At 45.0% G+C, this 20,751-nt stretch overlaps 1 protein-coding gene across 1 annotated transcript; it reads right to left on the bottom strand.

The window, feature by feature from the left end:
* Nucleotides 1-55: 55 nt before the first annotated feature.
* Nucleotides 56-19,917, bottom strand: FGF16 (fibroblast growth factor 16). Its single transcript, XM_082447469.1, has 3 exons — nucleotides 18,853-19,917; nucleotides 12,703-12,806; nucleotides 56-11,344 (listed from the first exon to the last, which is right to left on the bottom strand). The coding sequence occupies exons 1-3, from the start codon at nucleotides 19,124-19,126 to the stop codon at nucleotides 11,099-11,101; spliced, it is 624 nt and encodes a 207-aa protein (XP_082303595.1). The 5' UTR covers nucleotides 19,127-19,917; the 3' UTR covers nucleotides 56-11,098.
* Nucleotides 19,918-20,751: the final 834 nt, after the last annotated feature.

Below are 20,751 nucleotides of genomic sequence, written 5' to 3'. Positions count from 1 at the left end.
CGGGGGTGGGGGGACTCGTGATTGTTTTCTCTGTCAGTTAGCTTCAGGGTTTTGAGTCATTACTGTGCAGTCAATCACCGTATTACACTACACTATTACACTGTAAGCCCCCACCCCGTCAAGTCAAGTCAAAGAAAATTTGTTAGCACCTACTCAGTACCCTGCACTGTGTTGGATATGATAAAAAGTTATAGAGAACTTGCTGGTCTGGATCCTGGCATTAAGAAGCCTATGTATGTGTGTGTTTATGCCCCGTTTGTGAAGTATCTTTGTGCCAGGCACTATCCTAGGTTATTTACACCCATAATGTCATTTAGTCCTGTATTATTGCCACCTTTTTATAGATGAGGAAACGGAGCCTTGCCAAAGGTCACAGAAGAAGAACGTGGAACACACGGGTTTCAAATCCAAGTCTGCCACCTGCAAAGCCCCTTCTTTTTCTTTTATGGCACTTCTTGCAACCTGCTTGGAAAGATAGAGCTGATGATCTTGATATGAAGACAGCACACTGGAGCAGTATACGATCGGGTGGTAATGTGTGGTACAGGTAAAAACAAAATGATGTGATACAAAGAGTCTAGGATTGATGTTCAGTAAACTATGGAGCCAGTTTTGATTCTGTCACTGATTAGGTATGTGCCCTTAAATATATTACCCTCTTTGGGTGTCAGTCTCCCCATTTGAAGAAATGCAAATGGTTTTTAAACAAATAGAAAGATGCTTAATCTCAGTCATAAAATGCAAATGAGCTAAAACAAATACAATTTTCATCTATATTTCATTGGCAAAGATAAAACAATTGTTTATTTTGTTGACAAGATCATGGGGAAACAGGCACCCTCATAAATTATTGGTGGTCGTATAAATTGGTACAACCTCGCTGAAGGATAATTTGGCACTATCTACTGAAATTTAAAATGCTCATCACATTTGTCCCAGAACATTTCACTTTTAGAAACTTATCTTACAGATATACTCACATATGTGCACAAAGATATATGTTTAAGTATATTCACTTGAATGTTGGTCATAGTGACAGAAGACTAGAAACAACCTAAATGCCCATTGATGGGGGACTGATTAAATACTGTAATGGCCTCAAGGCACTATAGATAATTATACATGCCCACTGTAGAAAAGTTAGAAAAATATAGAAAAATATAGAAGATAAAGATCATAAAAACCTACTGCTCGGAGACAAGCGCTCAACATTTTGGCTCCTTTACCTCTATTATTTTTTCTATTCATATTATGTATGTATGGTATATTTACATAATTGAGATCATAGTGTAATACAATTCCATATTCTGCTTTTCCCTTTAAATTATCCTGAGAGAATGTCTCTATGTCATTAAAATATTTATCAACGTAGCTTTAAATGGACTGCAGAATGATTGATCACAATAATGTACTGTAATTTATAGCCATTCTTCTATTGTTGGAAAGTTAGTTTTCTTTTTCTTTTATAAATAATGTTGCAAAGAACATCGATTGCATTTTAGAAGTAGAATTACTGGGTCAAAAAACATGAGAAATGTAAAGTTCTGGATTTATATTATCAAGTTGCATCATCAGTGTTTTCTCAACAGCAGTATATGATTGAAACTAGTTCTCTGCACCCTTGTTGGTTTTAAGTATTATTATATTTTTAAGAACTTTCTTAGTTTCATAAGAAAAATATATTTCATTGTTTTGCATTTCATTAATTACTTGTGAGGTTGAAGTATGTTGCTTATGTTTTTTACAAGTTGTATATCTTCTTTTGTGAATTGTCTATATATTTTCTTTGCCCATATTCTATTGGAAGCTTAGTGTTTTTGTTATATATTTGTATGGGTCCTATAGTCAGTATGTTAATGATAATAACTTTTTAAAATTTTGTGGTAAATGTTTCCCCAGTTTTTTTAACCTTTTAATTTTATTAAATTTTTAAATATTTAGCAGTTTAAAAACTTCTTGATTTTTTCCTTAATGATTCCATCCTTTACTTGTATGTTTAGGAAGTTCTTTAAGAACTAGAGAAATTTGGACATATTGAAAGGGAAAGGCTATGTGGAGGAGTTGGGATCAAGTGTGCAGAGGAAGGACATAACTTTCAGAGATGGAGGAACACTATCTGAAAGAGGAAGAAAGGAAAAATGAGTCTAAAGCCTGCTTGAAAAAGATTAAAGGAGACCTAAATAAATGGAAAGACATCCCATGGTCAGGGACTGGAAGACTTAATATTGTCAAGATGGCAACACCCCCCAAATGGATCTACAGATTCAGCACAATCTCTATCAAAATCTCAGATGGTTTCTTTGTAAGAAATTTACAAGCTGATCCTAAAATTCGTATGGAATTGCAAGGGACCCAGAATAGCCAAAACAGTCTTGAAAAAGAAGAGCAAAGTGGAGGACTCCTACATCATGATTTCAAAACTTACTTACAACAAATCTACAGTAATTTTGATTGTGTGGTACTAGCATAAGGATAGACACATACATCAATGGATAGAATTGAGAATGGAGAAGTAAACCCATACATCTATGGTCAATTGATTATCCACTAGAGTGCCAAGACTGTTCAGTGGGGAAAGAATAGTCTTTTCAACATGGGGTGCCATGACATTTAGTTTACACATGCAAAAGAATGAAGTTGGGTCTCTACCTCATACCATATACCTGTGTCCAGAATATATAAAGAAATCTTTTTTTTCTTTTTAAGTCTTTTATTTGTTTCTATTTCATCTTATACTATTTTTAAAAATTTATTTTACAAACCCTTGTGTTGAGGGCTGACTTTCAATAGATTGCGGCAAGGGAGCTGCTCTGCTACATACGAAACCCTGACCCAGAAGCAGGTTGTCTACGAATGGTTTAGCACCAGGTTCCCCACATATAAAGAAATTTTATAATTCAATAATAAAAAGACATAAAACTCTTTTATAGATGGACAGATAATCTGAATAGACATTTCTCCAAGAAAGATATACGAATGGCCAATAAGCACATGAAAAGATGCTCAACATCATTAGTCATAGGAAAATGCAAATCAAAACGACAGTGGGATGCCATTTCACATCCACTCGGATTGCTACAATAAAAAAAGATGGAAAACAACAAGTGATAGTGAAGATATGAAGAAATTGGAACCCTCTTACATTGTTGGTGGGAATGTAAAATGGCACAGCCTCTTTGAAAAAGTGTTTGGCAGTTTCTCAAATGGTTGACCATAGAGGTACCATATAACTCAGCAATTCTATTCCTAGCAATTATATTCCTATAAAAAGAAATGCAGTATTAACACATGCTGCAATATGGATGAACCTTCAAAACATTATGTTACGTGAAAGAAGCCAGTCACAAAACACCACATATTCTATGATTCCACTTATATGAAATGTTCAAAATAGGAAAATCCATAGAGACAAAGTAGATTAGGGGGTCACCAGAGGCTGGGAGGAGGAAGTAATGAGGTTTCAGAGGTTTTGTTTGGGGTGATGAAAAATTTTGGAAATAGAAAGTGATGATGGTTACATAACACTGTGAATGTAATTAATGGCCCTGAATTGTACACTTAAAAATGGTTAAAATGGCAAATTTTGTTATATATATTTTACCACCATAAAAAATTCAAAAAACTGTTTTCTTTAAAAGAAAAAGGCTGGGACTTCCCTGGTGGTCCAGTGGTTAAGAATCCACCTTCCAATGCAGGGGACGTGGGTTCAATCCCTGGTCAGGGAACTAAGATTCCACATGCCGTGGACAACTAAGCCTGCACGCCACCACTACTGAGCTCACGCACCTCAACAAGAGAGCCTGCATGCCGCAAACTACAGAGCCCACGCGCTCTGGAGCCCTGAACCACAACTAGAGAGAGAAAACCCGCACGCCACAACTAGAGAGAAGCCCGTGTGCCACAGCGAAATATCCTGTGTGCCACAACTAAGGCCCAATGCGGCCAAAAGAATTAAGAAAATTTTTAAAAAAAAAGAAAATATACAAATGGCCAATAAAAGAAAGAAAGAAAGAAAGAAAGAGGCCAAACTAAGCAATACCAAAAAATGAATGCTAGGAAGCCACTACTAGATGGCTTAGGTCTTAGTAAAACATGAGGGAGGTTTCATCTACAGAGAGAGACCAGAGAATGCCTGATCTGGAACAGTCTGGAGCTGAGAGCTAGAGACAAATGGAGATTTGTAATATCTCACATGAACTAATGCAGTGTTTGCCACCTAGTTTCTTGATAAGAATTCCTTGGGGACTTAAATATACAGATCAGTGATTCTCAAAGAGTAGTCTAAGGATTCTTGGGGGTCCATGAGGTCCTTTCTTTCCTAATTACAGATCTAGGAGAGGCCAGATTTTCTCCCCATATTTCAGCCAAAAGAACATATAGCAACAAATTGAATGCAGAAGCAGATATAAGAATTCAGCTGTCTGCTATTAAGGCAGACATCAAAGAGGTTTGGAAAAATGGAAAATAATACCACTCATTAAATTTTTGAGACTAGAGTTACTTTTTTCATAAAAATGTAATTTATGTTAATGTTAATGGGTTTGTTGTTATTTTAAATGAATTATTAGATAATTAAAATTGCTGAATTTTAATTTCTAATATGTTAAATACCAATAGCTATAATCCAAATAAATAAAAGCTCTCTGAGGTCCTACATAGTTTTTAAGTTTGTAAGGGCTCCTCAGATCAAAAAGTTTGAGAAACATTGATATAGATAAACGAGCCTTTCAGCTGGAAATTCTGATTTAGGAAGTCCCAACAGAGCCCAGAGTCTATTTTTAGACAATTTTACCAGGTGCTTAGCAGAAAAGTTTGGTTAACACTAAGCCAATATAAAGCTGTTTAGATGTTAGGGATTTTTATGATAGGCTACGGTGAATGCCAGACAGAATCAAAACTAAATGAATAAAAGGCCTGTTAAGTGGGAAAAGGCTGGTCTGTTTGAGGTTGATGTGACTGTATTTGTAGTGGAGTCATTTGATGACCCAATTTTCATAGCTTTACCTAGCAATGTTGGCAATCCAGGAGCAGAAGCAGAGAAAGTGGGCACTTTAAACTGAGTTGGATGGAGCTTTGGGTGTGGGCTCTCCAAGTTATTCTGTCCTGTATATATACATGACATTCAGATTGTACATTGAGGAGGCTGTGCCCTGGGTTTATATTGGAGGAGAGTTGTGGGATCTATTGGGTGTGGGTATAATAGCTTAAGGGGCAAGCATGGAGAAACCTATAGGATATAGTGTTAGGTGAGGTTAGGATGGTATGATGGGTTTTGGAAACTTGGAGCATTTACAACTGGTGGGACACAGGGAAGTTGGAAACAGACAGGGCAAGCATGCATCTGCCACGACGAGTTTACTAGGAGTCTAGTGTGTGGCATGTTAAAGAGGACTGGGATGGGGCTCAGAGTGCATGACTATAAGGAAGAGAAATGAAGAAAGAGGGTTCTGGATATGTGGGACCCGGGTGGGGCTGTCTATTCATGGTGTGGTCATGGGAGCCTGCAGAAGGGAGGCTCCTGTGACCCTAGGATGCACTGCTAAAATATAACTAAAATAGAAGTTGGATGAGGGCTGACAGATTCTGTTGGTTTGCTTCATTAGGTACATTAGACAGTGGAGTTTCCAAGTGGGTACTCTCATTATGTGTTCTTAGTAAGAGGTTGGCATTTGTATGGCATGGCTGTCTCATGTACCACCTTACCTTCTGGTACCTGTCCTTTGTAAAACCCCAGCAGAATCATACGTATGGAGAGGGGGTGGAGTGATGCATATGTTCATTCAGAGATATGTCTTCAAATTAATACTGCTACTAATAAATAATGAACTAAATGTAATAGCAATAGCAAACATTTATTGAGCGCTTACTATGCACCAGGAACTGTGCTAAGCACTTTACACTTTCAATACATTATCTTATTTAGTCTTCACAGCAATTGCTCTTGAGGTAGGTTCTGTGTTTATTTTCATCTTACAGGTGAAGACCCTGTGGCTTACTACAACTGAGCCACATCACATTCTCGTAGTTTTTTGATCATGCCTAACTCCTTCCTGCCTCTGGACTTTTACATATTCCTGTTCTCTATCCCTGGAAAGCTATTCCTACCCTCCTAGTCACCCTTCAGGTCTCACCGTAAGAATCATTTTTTCAGGAAGCCTTCCCCTAATCCCCTTAAAAGGTTATGCCTGCCTTGCTATGTACTCTCATAGCACCTTGCACTCTTTCTTTACAGCACGTGTTACAATTTGTAGGTTTACTTGTTTATGTCTGTCTTCCTGACTAGACCATATCAGGAGGAGAGGAACTACACCTGTCTTATTTACTGTTATGTCTCTAAAGATGAAAAAGTGCTCAACAAATACTCGTTGAATTAATGAATGAATTAATGAATTTGTTCAGGGTCAAAGAGGAAGTAAAGGATTCTGCATATAAAACAAGGTTGGTCTGACTTCAGGACCTGAAGAACATGTTATCTGCATGTCTTGTGCTACATTGCAACGATAAGGAACAGAGCTGATTCCATACTTCGTCTGGGAATTGGAAAGAGATTTAGAGGAGCAACAGCCTGTGCTGGGTTGCAAGAGTTGGGTATCTCTGCAGTTGACACCAGAGCCCTGGTGTAGAGGCCTATTAGAAAGGTCTTCCATTTTCTCTTTTGAGAACAGAGGGACTCTAGGAATGACAAACTAAATTATGTTCTGTTCCTCCTGCTGAGCAAGGAAGTTAGTTAGATGACTGACCGTGAACGTGTCTTTCCAAAAGAAAAAGTGTGCTTCCTCACTGATCCCTTTCTCCCTAACATCCCACATTCCTCCTCAGCAGCTCCCTGTTGAAGTGCTGGGAAAAGGCAATGCAGCTCCAACTACCCCAGAGAGAAGGAAAGCAGCAGTCCCCAAAGGTCAGCTGAAGAGTCAGGGAGAGGAAGGCTAAACCCGTGCTCTAGGCAACTTGGACGAAGCCTGTGTGACTTGTGGCCCCACTAGAGCCCTGAGCCTGATGGATTTCTGACTATGTAGCTAGGGATTCAGTGGCTGAGCACCACAGTGACTTGAAGGTAAGATAAACTTGGGTTCTTTTATTATCTTAAGTCTTTCATTAAAGTCCTCTGGGGAGGGAGTCTGCTCTGATGGCTCTGATAAGCTCCTTGTGTCTGGGCCTGGTGGGTTCAGCCTCTGATTGTTTTTTCAGCATGAACAACATTCGGCTGTGGCAGTGGGGGTAAAAAGAGGGCTGGTAGGGAGGGGAAGGGGAGTCTTGTTGCCATCAGAACTGCTGTCAGGGTTGGCCCTGGGTTGAGCTTTGTTCAGAACCACAGAGCAGTGAAGCCAGCCCAGCTCTTCCCTCCCCTCACTCCCACCTCCCTGTTGCCAAACTTAGAGCTATCTCTTAGATGATAGGAGTCAAAGGTTTCACACATAAAATCTATGTCTTTGAGAAAAACAAAACTAAACTAAAACTCTGTCAAGGTTTCACATAGGATCGCAGTGGCCACCAGTTCTTATGCCAGATGTTTTGAGGCTGTGGAAACTCCTAGGGTAGTGGTTCCTAACATTTTGGGGGATCCTCTGAGAACCAATGGAAGACCAAATGTACACACACATAAAAATTTGCATACTGTTTTGGGAGTTCAGGCCCAAAGGTCCTTCCATGGACCATTAAGGACCTCGTGAACCCCAAGTTTGGAAACTCTGGTGTACAGTGTTTTTCTTGGCCTGGAATAGCAGTTGTGGAGCATTCCTAGGTCTTATATCCTCTTTCTCCTAGGACACTATAGGTGCCCAGGAGAAATCTGGGGGCCCCGTGGAGTATGTAATTAGTAAATAATGCCACCGCATTCGGTCACTTTTATTTAGCATTCACCCTGTTCCATCCAAATGATGCAATATCCTTCTCAAGACTTTGTCTAGCCTCTGCTTAAACACTTCCAGTGACAGGGTACTGAGTATCTTTCTTAAGATACAGCCTAGTTTGTCATTGTGCATATTTAAATGTACTGGGAACTTAATAGTTCAGATGATTCTCATATGTAATGCATTTGCTTTCTCTAGCCCGGCATTTGCATCATATACATATTTGCTAAAGGTGTCTATGTCTTTGTCCATTCATTCATTTACTCATTCATTCTTTCAACCAACCATTCATTTATTCAGCAACCATTTCCTAAGTGTTTGTTTTGTTCCAGGAACACCCTAAACACTGGGAGGGGATGAAAAGATGAATAGTAAACAGTCTCTGTGCATGTTTTCATTCAAAACCAGAGGTCCAGAGCTTACTACTCTACAATTTCCTCTAGGTTGGCACAAAATCCATTACTTTAGCACTTTGGGGATATGGTGTCAATCAGCTGCTGATTGCTCTAGTGGTAGTAGGTCATCCATCTTACATTTTAATTTCCAGAATTTATCTTTTCCCTCTTGTTGACCGTGACAACAGATGCCCACTGACATTTGCTGGCAATGTGCCCCATTCATTGTTATTCCTAAAGCTCAGTACAAGAGTGCCTCCCCTATGAACCCCTTCTGCATCTTGCAACCCTTCTTCTGTTCTTTTTCCCTCTACTTCTACCCAGGGGAAAAGGGTAAGGCCTGACCCTAGGATATGGAATCTTTCCCTTTTCATTACATTGGCATTTTCATTGTAAATCCTACCCTGTGTAGTATGGTGCTTGTGGCATTGCCAGGCCCATGTCAACTGCCTCACTAGAGTAACACTGGCCCTACTCACAGGGAAGTGCCAGCTTCCTATTGGTTAAAACAGATCTCACTTATCTCACAAGCCCTCAGAAGTTGGGGCTGTGTATCAGAAGTTCTAGGTAGCTGACCATAGAGAATATAGGTAAAATTTTGGTTTTAAAATAAAGGTGTGATGCACATTCAAAATGTGATAAAAAATGTCACACAGCTGATTTTTACCCTCCTCCCAGAGACCTCTAGAGGTGGTGTTTCTTCCCTGTAGCCCAACACAGACATTGCCATCAGCCTCTTGGCTCTCTAAATCCTCCTGTTGGTTCACCGCAGCGGGCATTACCCCTTTCAGGAAACTTTTCCTGCTCACCCCAGCCCTGTGTGATCTCTGCCTTGGTGGTTCCGTGGGCAAGCATTCTAGTCTGTGATCACATACACTGTGCAACTTAGCACTTTCTATCAATCATACAGTCGTATTTGCTCTTTCATGTGTGTATGCTCATATGTGTGGTTTCTCTGTTGGGTACTTAGATTTGGACGAACTTTTATAGAGTTTTTGGTTTTGATTTTTAAGTGAGCCGCTACCTAAGCTATTTGTTTTACCAATCAGTTGGGGAAGTAGTGGATGTGACTGAGGAGCACCAGGAGGAATGATCCTAAACCCAAAACCTTCTCCCACCAGTACTTCATGGTGCCTGAGTACGCAATGAGACTTTTATTCCTTTGGTTCTTGTTTCCAGACAGCATTTGCTTTGAAAATGCAAAGAACCCTATACTCCCACCTCAGGAAATATCAGTCAAGAGGCCAGGGATTTCAAAGCAAGATATCTCAGAGGCTGCTCTGGAGAAGAGGAAGCTCCAAGAATGCCTTCCCCACTTCAACTAGAGCCACTCTTATTTTATGGACTGAATTTATCCTAAAACTTTCCTTATAGACCATTCAGATGCAAAAAGAATTCTTCTTGAAAACCATTCTTTTAGGGCACTAGATTTCAAACTTTATTGTGCATAGGAATCCTCTGGAAGGCTTGTTAACATGCAGATTGTTGGGCCCCACACCCAGTGATTCTGATTTGGCAGGTCTCGGGTACGACCTGATCTCTTACATTTCTAACAAGTGCCCAGATGCTGCTGCCGGTGAAGAGACCATATACTCTAAGAACTGTTGCTCTCTAGGAGAAACGCTGGCAGAGGAGGGGGCTGGGGGTTTGGAGAGGGAGTGGGAGAACACCTCCAGAAGGGAAGTTGACTGGTTCAAAAAGAATCATTCTCCCTATTGATTGTTGTTTTTTTTTGAATCCCGTCATCTTCATATGTTAAGTAAGAAGCCACCAATTAGGGTTTCTGACCTTCAGGCTTTGGGCCCTAACCAAATCCCAAAGGAGGGTTTCTCTATACTTAGTCCTAAGCACAAATGGGTGGTTCCATAAGGGCTGTTGGTCCGGGCCTTCCTGAAGCTTTGATTCACCACTAAATTTAAAGTCATAGAACCAGAAGGAACTTCAGATAGGGCCCCTAGATGATAATGCTAATATTGTAGATAGTGGGTCACCTAGCCTAGGCAGTGTGATGCCAACATCAAGAGATTCTAATGAGTAGCGAAAGAAGCTAACCAACCTTCTAATCCTAAGTGTACAAATGAATAGAATTAGACAGTGGTTACAATATAAAGACAATTTTATTGCCAATAAAAGCCTTTACTAACTCATTTATCCTGTTTCAGTAGGACCTTATTCTTTCTGATGAAAATCCAGTCATAGCATCTCTCATTAAAAATAAAATTATTTTGAAATAAATAAATATATAAAATAAATAGCATATACATTTCATAAATAGTTTGTCCTTATGCACAGTATCCATGCTTACATTTTAATATCATTTTCTTACAGCCTACCCCATCTCCCACTTCCAATGGCAGGGAAACTGCATGTCAGGACAGATGAGAAATCTGCAGAGCCAGTGCAGGGATGGCTTGCAGCAGGGCTGTAGCCCCAAGGATTTTCTTAATGAGACTTCTCCAAAGCTCTGTAGGTAGCATCTATGGCAGATTCCTTGGTCTTTCATTTACCCACTGTCAAGGTATTTGGGTAGATTGTGGGGCAAGACACCTCTGGCCCTTGGTGGGGGCCCCCATTCTTTCTTGTGCCACCTCAGGGGAAAGAACATGAGTAAAGAAAAAAGTATATACAAGATTCCCTCTAGACCTCCCCCTCCCCCCACATCCCTCCCCAAAATAACCCAACCTTGATATACACTTTGAACAACAAGGGAACAGCTGGGTCGAGTTGAACAGTAAGTGCTTCTCTGTTATCTAAATTGATAGGAAAGAAGATTGAAAAGCTATGAGTATAGTGCTTCCAGAGACAACTGTGGCCCCAGAGTATACAGGTCACAGAGGTCACACTAGGGGTCCGTTACCTATAGCGGAAAAGGTCTCTGGACATGGAGGGCAACTTAGAAGGATCTACTGGCCTGGGTAAAAAGTGAGTGAATTTCTGGTGTCGTTTAGTCCTGTATCCCTCCCGGGGTGAGCCGTCTTTATTCAGGGCCACATAATACTGTCTCTCCGAGTCCGAGTGTTTGTACAAGGTGGAGGCATAGGTGTTGTACCAATTTTCTTCAAACTGTTCCCGGAAAACACATTCACGTGTGAGTTTCTTCTGTGAGGGTGAGAAAATAAAGCAGAGCCCATTATATGACTATTTCTCCCATCCCAGCTTGCTGGTGGAGAAACTAAAATAGTAATAGCACATTGATATTAGAATATTTCAGTCCTATCTCCCGGTATTCCTGAGGCATCTTCTTTCCAAACAGCACAAAACAGCCCTGTCGGTATCACTTCCACCCTCTTTTGTGAGCCATGCAAAAATGTTTCCGGTGATATTTTTTCTGAAGGCAGGAGACTGAAAGAGATGGGCTCACCTGGCACTTTGAGCCTGAGAATTTCTGCTATGGTCTCCCAATGCCCCGCTGGCACCCTTGAGTTTTCTCCCTACTTAGGGCTAATGATGTTCAAATCCACTGAGATTGCAGTCAACCATGTCAACTGACAGGCAAAGGCCTCGGATCTATATAAAGCTCCATGGGAGGTGAGCTGTGATCTCTCCTAATGAAGGGTCTCAGGCCTGTCAGTTGGAAAGCTCAGAAAAGATCTCCTTGAAAAGTTCCTCCAATCTGGCTACTTCAAGCTGGCAGCTCCTGGGTCTCTTGCCTCTGTCCCTTCTCACACTTGATCCAACCACCATACTACTTGCTGGGGTTTTGCCGATACTGAGTGCTGGGGACAGGCCTATCTCTTAGGTGTCAGGGAAGAATGTGCTCTGATTTCATGGGGTGCAGGCAGCCAGAAAGTATGCTCTGTGACTCAAAAGCCAAAGCCAGGAGTTGGGATCCTCTGAAAGGGTTAAGATCAGCAAAGTCACCATTCCCCAGCTCTGGGCTGGCTTCCAAAATAGTGAACATGCACTGCAGCCAACCCAGTCCTAGCTGGGGACTTTAGGGCTGTCACCAGACCCTGGAACCCTCACTCTTCATTTGTTTGTTTATTTTGTGTGGCCTTTGGGATTCAGCTGAAGCAATCTGGACATCGAGGACTGTGTCGTTAATCTCAGAATCCTCAATCTGAAGGCCAGCTCTCCCACTGCCTATTTTTGTGCCAGCCAGTTGGCTACTCCTCTGGGTACCCATCACAAATCAGATGTGCTCCTTGGGAGAGCTAATGCCCCAAACCCTTACCATCTACTGACAAACCAGTACAGCTTCCTATTATTATCAGATGAGCTGGCCCTCTAATGGAGAAGGCGAAAGCAAATGTACTACAGAAAAGCTTCTGTTTTGATGGAGGCTGAATGAGTGAAAGTGTTATGTAGCAAGTTCCTGGGCAGTCAAGAACTGACTAGAAGACACTAATCCTTTAAAGTTGACAAAAGTGCTTTCAAGTGCTAGATGAATGTTTTGCCTTACATTGTCCAAACACTTGTGGTAACAGCTTCCGAGGACAAAAAAACCTTAAACTTACCGACCCATAGAGTTCTCCTCGCTCGTTCATTCCTAAATACAGGCCAGAGTCCACTCCCCGGATGCTGATCAGCCCCACAGCCAGGCTGATAAACTCCAGAATTCCTAGAGCAAAAAAGTGAATGCCATTTCCATCACTGATATCAAGCTAAGAGGAAACTGTTCAGGTGACATGAGCTACTAGTCCTTTATGCCCAACTGGAGGCCAGCTCTGTGTGCCTTTGGTGAATTACCTGATGAAACCATCTTTTGCAGTAAGAATGGAACCTCAGAGAAGGCACTGAGTCTCTCTGGGCCTCGGCTTGTCCATATGTAAAATGGGGGACACAATCTCTGCCTCTATTCAACACTCTTAGGCATATTATAAGGAAAAGACCATGAGAAGGCTTTGGCTACAGAAGCTCCATAATTACAAGGTACTATTGCTGTTAAATACCACCATTTCAAGAACTGGGAGGGCAGCTTTCAAAATGAAAGAACGTGGCCAGGTTTCTGTATCTTCCCAAAGTCACTTCCCTCCTCCCCAGAGCACACAGCATTACCTTGCTGTCCTCTAGGCTGAACTTGTTTTGCAGCCTCTTAGCTCTCATGTCCTTAAAGCCACATGAGGCTGTCAACTGCCTGTAACTGACTCTAACAAAGGCCACACAGGCCACTCACCAAGTTTGTTCCTCCAGCCTATGGCAGGAAGCAAAATTTGGCCTGGTGAGAGCTTTCTCCTCAAAAGTACTCTTGGCCAGTGCAGCCTCAGGCTGACAAGCCTGTCATTCTCCCCTTCCCTCTTGAGGATTTTAAATTTATCTATGGCAAAGAGTTGGCAGGTAGTATTAGACTTGATACTGATGTGAGATGTTGCAGCTTTAAGGGAAAAGGGAAGATATTCAGAAATGTCCCTCTAGCTGACAAAGTTAGAGGTGAGGATTTGAAAACGTTTTCATTTACCCAGCCGCAGTAGGGGGGAGAAAAGAAATCGACTACTAAGAGGGAAAAAAGAACCAGAGCTGAAATCCTGGTGATACTGAAGACTTCACAGTTTTGTTCTAAGATAGCACATCTATTATTTGGATACAGATGTAATGGTCAACTAGATTTCTCTTTGCTGTTGTCTAACCATGTTTTTCAACATACAGACCAAAACGTGATACTATTGACTCACACAGGCATCCAAAGGTATGAAATGAGCTCATATCTGGCTGTCTTTCTCATCCAAAAATGTAATTCTTAAGGGTAATAATATTCTATGTAATCTACACAGGGAGTGCGACTGATTCCTTAAAGATCGCTTTAAAAAATTAAGTGGGCAATTGTGAAATCAGGTTCAGAACTCCAGTGGGAAGTCTCCTGAAGAGCCCCAGTGACTTGGGCTGGTGGGTGGGCATTCGGGTATGGAAGCTTTTAGGGCACACTCGGACCTATTTGGAGAATGTAACGCTCTTCTGCTGCCATTGTAGAGAACACTCAGAACGTGGCCTTTGGCCTCTAGCATTGACATCCTCCAAGTTTTAGTCTCAGTCTGGTTGTTACTAACTCTTGCAGTACAAAAAAAGAGTTTTGGGAAAGGATATTGACACAAGATGGTAGGAGGGGAAGGGAAAATACCTGGTGCCAAGTAGGGCTTAAGCAGATACTGATTTTAGTGGACCAAAACCTTTAGTTACACTGCACAGGGTTCTGATTTTGGTTCTGCCCTGTTTAACATTTTAATAAATGACTTATAAGAGGACATAGGGGGACTGTTTACCCTAGTTCCAGAAGACATACAGCTGAGAGGGCGACAATAAAAATCCAAAGAGATTCCAAGAGAATGGAAAAATGGGCTGACTCCAACAAAATAAGCTTTAATTAGAATAAATGTAAAGTCCTGCACTTTGGTCCCCAAACCAGTTACCCAAGATGTTTTGTGTTGGGGGTTTTGTTGGGGGAGGGTGAGCCTCAAATACAGTGTGAGTCAATCATACTCCTTATTTCATGGCCTATTATCATAACTGGTCTGCGTAGAGGCTTTTTTATTTATCTATCTCTTTCTTTTTATTTCCATACGCTTCTCCCCCTCGCCTCTCCCCTTCAGGCAACCATGTATATTTTCTTGAAAACATGGACTGTTCTTTTGTGTTTAATGCATTTTTACTAAATGCAAGTCTGCTCAGCTTTGGAATGGGGAGACGTGGCTTAGCAAAACATGCACAACAATGGCGTACAGAATTTGATTGAACAAGGTAACCTCAGTATGGCTGATTCATGAGATTATGAAAAAGCTAATGTGACGCTAGTCATGTAAAAATTAAAAATTGCTAAAAGCTAACGTAAAAAAAATAGAAAAAAAAAGAAAAAAAAACTAATGTGATCTAAGGCTGTATTGATCAAGATCTAGTAACTGGCATAAGGGAGGGGATTGCCCCATTCTGCTCTGCCTCAGATCACAATGAGAGTGCCGTTTTTAGTTCTACTGTGTTTAAAGAGGGCTATGGAAACACAGGAGGGTGTTCAAAGGAGAGTGGCCAGTATGGCCAGGAAACGAGAAGCCAGGTCATGATTCAGTTCTGGGTGCTAAACTTTGAGGGATACCAACCCGCTGAAGCCTTCGGTTCTTTGCTTAGGCAGCTTACTTCTGAGCTTCTGAGTCTTAGTTCCCTCATTCGCTATCTCATGTCTCTGACCACCCTGAGCTCATTAAGTAGCAGAGGGCAGCTTGTGATCTCACCATCCAAAACCTGGTATGAGAACAAATCATGAAACCCAAGAGGTGGGGCCATTTGAGTCACCACCATTTTTCTCCAGCTCTCTGTTAACCCTGATGCCAAAGGACAGATCATAGAGGAAGTCACTTGGGTTGTGTCCAGTAACAGGGGTCTCCAACAGCTGGAATCATCCCTGCCCAGCTGTCTTTGGGCATCATTTCCCTTTGCCAACTTTCCTATTAGCTGGATTCAAACTGTGGGAACCCAGTGACACATGATGATGGAACAGATATTCCTAAACCTTCTCCTGAATTCCAGCCAGCATGAAGGGAGACAGAAAACAAGCCATTTTCACATTTTCCCAACTACAGCTGGAGAGGGGTGTTAACAGCAAAACGTTGAAGCAAAGTATTAAGTAGACAAAGTTTGTCCTCAGTACTTTCACCCTCTTCAAGGCCCAGGACCTCCCTCTCCCCTGCCTCATTTGACCTGTCCACCTCAGGTTCTGGCCTGTGTTCGACAGTTTCCAGACTCTTCTCTTCTTACACCTTTTGCCCCATGGCTTCAGTGAAAACAGATCTGTTCTGGGTCCCACTGCTTCAGAACCTAGCTAGATGGCTGGCCTAGTATGTCATTTAATCTGGCTCCATAACTCGCCCGAATGCCCTCAGCCATCCTTTCAGCCCTTCAGGGCCAAGACAGTGCTGTTTTGGCACCTTGCCAAATAAGAACTATATCGCTCACAAACCAAAGCAGCTGCACGAGCCTGTTCCATCCCACCTGGCGGGAGGCCTCTCCTCCAGCCTGGCTCCCAAGCTCCGCTCTGCCAGCCCACAGGTGCCCCTCAGGAATGTCAGGATCCCTGTGAACCTCATGTAAATGCCACCAGCCAGCCAGGCGGGGATTGAAATACTCCTGGCTACTGATTGCAGAATGGGGGGGTGGGGTGGGGGTGGAGGAGGGGAGGGGAGGGGGAGCATAGGCTGTGCCAACAGGTTATTATTTGGAGTTGAGGCTGCTCTTGGGCTCAGCCTGACTCATTCTGAACACATGGATTCCAGGGTAATCCTTGGGGGCCCTGCTCTCCAATTACAACAAATAGCTATTTACTTTACATGGCCTTTGGAGACTACCTCCTCCCCCCAAGCAGAAATCTATAATATTTTATATCTTAAGTCTGGCCTACTTTACCCTGCTGGAATGTTGACTGCTAAAGCACTTATGGAATGTTAAAGTTTCGATTTATTGAATACCCTGGCTGATTAACTCAAATGTGGAGGGAGGAGAGAGTTAGCAAACTCAAACGCCACCTCTTTCTTTGCCAAAAGCTAAACTGAGAAAGAGTAAATGTGTGCTTGCAAGTTGGCAGGGGACGTTACAAAGACACAGCTTTGACCAGTTATCATTTCCTTTACAGGAAATACACGGAACTGCCAGGAAGCCAGGGAAGGAGGAAAGGGAAAAGGTGATGCAGAGGTGGTCTCAGTCAGTATGTGTGTGTGTGTGCACGCTGAAGGCAAAACCCAAAATGAAACAGTTAAGCAGCAATGAAAACACCCCTTCCTCCCGCCAGTTTTATTTCCTCTGGTTTCTCCTTAAACTTAACACCCTTAGCAGACCTGGGAGATGAAAAGAAATCAAGATGTGTCCTTAGGGAGGTAATTAAAGACCATATCCCAAGAGCCTATTACTGCTTTATGTTGACCTTGTAGGTTACTGGGCTCAGTTTAGGCACAGAGTCAGACGAACACTTGTAGCTGCTGGGAGTCAAGCTCACAGTTTCTCCACCTCTGCAGCCCCCACCTCACAGTTCTCCATCATTTCAGAATTTTTATTCTACATCTCAGGAATGAGCTACCCCAATATCTTTAGGCCATTTCTGGGAGCTTTGGGGGGCTCTGAGGCCAGGGTGGGAGTCCCATTCCTTCTGAAGAGGAACAAAAGGCGACTGCAAAGTCACTAGTGATGGAAGGGAAAGGAGCTAAGTTAACCCTCCCTCTCCCCTCACCCCACCCCACCCTGTCACCCTTTTGAGGACCTGCTGCAAGTTTATACAGACACCTGCACCCCTCCATTACCCCCACCCCACACACAACCTACTGTACTCCAGCTCTCCAAGTGCATTTTTCCAAGATGACATAGACCTCATTAGGGTTCCTGCTTGCTCCCAGCAAGGAAGACCAGCCCTGGCCCTAAGTTGTTTGCTAGACTTAGCCTTGCCCAGGAACAGGCCTCTGCCCTGCTCCCCATCCACCCTAGACTTTTTATGGTGCACTGGGGTGCAGCTCTAGCAAGGCACGGGGAATAGGAAGATAGGGAGGTTTGGGGGAAGTGAAGGAGGATGGGAAAAAGATGGGAAGAGTATCACGCCTGACGGTAGGCAAAGCCTCTCACTGGCTTAGATGGTGTCTTTGGCCCATAGGGTCCTTGGGAGGAAGTAGAGGGCATTGGGAGATGCGGGGACCCAAGGAAAGGTAGCTGTCAGAGCACCGGAATAACAGTTTAGTAGAGGATAGGAAATTGAAAATGAAAATGGCCAAATTATTGAGGAGTGAACACATTTGCTTAGAAACCCAATGATCTCTGTCCCAGGTCAAGGTTTATATTAACTGTGTTCTGTATGTGAGACAGGCAGCTGTGCCCTTTGAACAATCTGCAGAGTAGCAGGCAGAGAAAATCCTGGATGGAGGCTGGGTGTCTTCTGCCCTGGGCCCAGGAGACACCTGTCTTGGGGGCTGGGAGTGGGCCCAGAACGGTTTCCTCACTGAAGCAAGGAGTCCAGAGGTAGCTCCGGCAAAAGCTGCCCCAGGGCTTGTGCCCTTACACAGTGGCCACCGGGAGGCTTTCCTAGTTTCTCTAATACCCAGCTCCCGCCGTGCTGTCTGGGTTGGCCCTCAACACGGGCAGAGCAACACAGAGGCAGGCAGGTACCACGGCTGCCGCGTCCCCGCGGGCCAAAATCGACTTGGGCGCGGGCCGTCCACAAGCCGTATCCACGGCCCACGAAGGCTCCAGCTTCAGGTAATCTGCCGCGACAACCCAGCTGCCCTGGAGGCTCAGCCTCACGCTGTAGCCACGGTCCCCGACCTCCTCGGCGGATGCTCCTATCCCTCTCCCAGCTCCACCTGCTTTCCTCGGAAGCGCAGCGTCCAGGTCCCAGAACAATCCCCTAGCTCCCGGGGGAGGGAGGGTGGAGTGGGGAAAGGAGAAGCCGCACCTCAAGGCGCCCCCGCCTCCTCCCGAGAGTGTCTGAGGGTGTCAGGCGCCCCGACGCCGCTGCGCGGCTCAAGTCCGCACCGTCGCGTCCCGCCTGCCCCGCGTCCCCGGCGGCCTCCCGCCTCGAAGGGCTCAGACGGCGCCGAGCCGAGGGGCGGGGGGGGGGGCGGTCCGCGGGCCCCAAGCCGGAGCCTCGAGCCGTCGGCTCCCCAGCGCGCCGTCTGCTCGCCTCCCGTCCCTCCCGGCCGCGTCCTCACCGAAGCGGCTGTGGTCGTGGCGGGTGCCGTGCACCGTGCCGTTGGGGAAGATCTCCAGGTGGAAGCCGGTGCGGCAGTAGAGCTGGCGGCGTCGCAGGATCCCCTTCAAGTGGGCGAAGTCGGTGGGCGAGCCGCGCTGCAGCTTCCCCTCGATCTGGCCCAGGCGCTCGTTCAGGAAACCTGGGGAGTCAGCTAAAGGCACGTTCCCCAGAGACGAGGAGAAGCCGTGCAGATCCCAGTCCAAGGAAGCGAAGACCCCCCCCACCTCAGCCATGGCGGGGCGCGCGGGGCCGAGTCGGGGCCGCGGGGCGCGAACTGCCTCTCCCCGCCGCGGGCGCGGGCGACTCGGCGGCGCTCGGTTGCTAGCTCGCTCCGCGCTCTGCCGAGCTGCAGTCGACGTCTGTTCTTGTCCAAGGAACTTCTCAGCGGCGGGGAGCGTGGGGCAGCGCGCTCCTGACCTTGCGCTCAGTCAAAGTGCCGCTTCCCCTCCGCATCCATCTCCCCAGGCCTCTCATAGCTGGCTTCGTCGAGCTATCAGATGCAAACGGCACTTTATATACATACCCACTCCCCTTACATTGACATATTGGATATTTAAATACAAGCCACACCTCAATGGCATCCCCTCGGAGATTGGTGTGTGGGTTCTTTTTTTTTTTTTCCTCCTCGTATCCTTTTGGCTCTTTTTGGGAGAGGGGGGTGGAGTGGGAGAGAGAGCGAGCGAGCTTCACTCCCTCTTTTATTATGAAAAAATGGCAGGAAAAAGCTACACATTGCAGTGAGGCATAACTGCTTTTGGCAGGTTTTTCTGAAACTGCTGATGAAATAACGGAGCCCAGTGCGTGGAGGCTGTTGGCGTCCACTGCCACTCAGGCCTGTTGCGTGGAGGTCTGCCTGTTGCGCTGGGGCAGCACCCACCTCCCATGCGGCCTCCGGCTGCTCGCCTTTGGAAAGTGGCGTGAGACCCGGGCTGGGGGGTTCACGCGTTCGTGAGCCTCTCTTGTTCCCCGGCCGGTCGGAGGCTGCAGAAGGGGCGCCTGGCCTGGGTCAGTGGCTCCCTGGTTTCTTTGTTCTGTGGCCCCCTAGTCCCACTCCCCACCTGTAGGTCGGCAGGGGGGCTGAGGAAGTGAAGAATCCGGAAACGCATGCAGTTGCAAAATGTGGGATTGGGGGTGTTGGCGGTTCCTGTAGGCACCCAGGCTGGGGGCCTTAAGGGGTCTGGGAGGAGCGGGAAGCCCCACGGAGGAAAGAAGGCTTTTTTTTTTTTAAAGGGACGTTACAGCTTAGGAAAAGGAGGGGGAAGTAAGAAATAGAAAGCGATCTTTTTGAAAAATGATCTCCTCTGGCTTTCTGTGCGCGCTTTTACAAGGCTCTCGAGAGCAAGCTTGATGAGAGACCATTGGAAGTCTGGTGGGGGTTTTCCCCCACCTCTTTTCTTGTTGGAAACAGGTGTTTCCTCGCTCTGTCCTGTGCCCTCCTCGGAGATATTCTATCAGGAAGAGCGGCAGTTGGGGCGGGAACTGGAGGCAGCCAGGGCAACGGGCAGCGTTGAGAAGACCTGGGGAGCAGGTGCCCGGCCTGCCCCGCGCCCCGCGCCCCTACCCGGCACCAGAACCCTGGGGCCCCTCTCAGGGCCTCGCGCTCAGCGTCCTGCTCGCCTGCCTATTAAACTGCGTTGTCTGCAGTTTGCACCCGCATGGGGGCTCTGGCTACCTTCCCTGGCTCCGGGTCCCGCAGGAGAAACTGAAAGAGCGAGCACCCCATCCCCGCCACTCCTTTGCAGCGCCTCCTGCTGGAGAACCCGTGTCTCGCGGCGAGTTGGAATTCAGTCTCCAGGAGAGGATAAAACCGACTCAGCTCAATTCAGTTAGTGCAATTTGAGGTCCTGCTCCTCGGCTC

This window comes from Balaenoptera physalus (genome assembly GCF_965194825.1).
Source record: "Balaenoptera physalus genome assembly, chromosome: X".
NCBI classification, from domain to species: Eukaryota; Metazoa; Chordata; class Mammalia; order Artiodactyla; family Balaenopteridae; genus Balaenoptera; species Balaenoptera physalus.
Note: the sequence above shows the minus strand (reverse complement) of the source record. Positions and strands in the feature narration are given on the sequence as shown.

Coding starts and splice junctions, on each gene's coding strand:
- FGF16 (XM_082447469.1), bottom strand. CDS start 19,126: ATGGCTGAGGTGGGGGGGGTCTTCGCTTCCTTGGACTGGGATCTGCAC. Junction 12,807..18,852: donor CCACGACCACAGCCGCTTCG/GTGAGGACGCGG, acceptor TTTTTGCTCTAG/GAATTCTGGAGTTTATCAGC. Junction 11,345..12,702: donor GAGGAGAACTCTATGGGTCG/GTAAGTTTAAGG, acceptor TCACCCTCACAG/AAGAAACTCACACGTGAATG.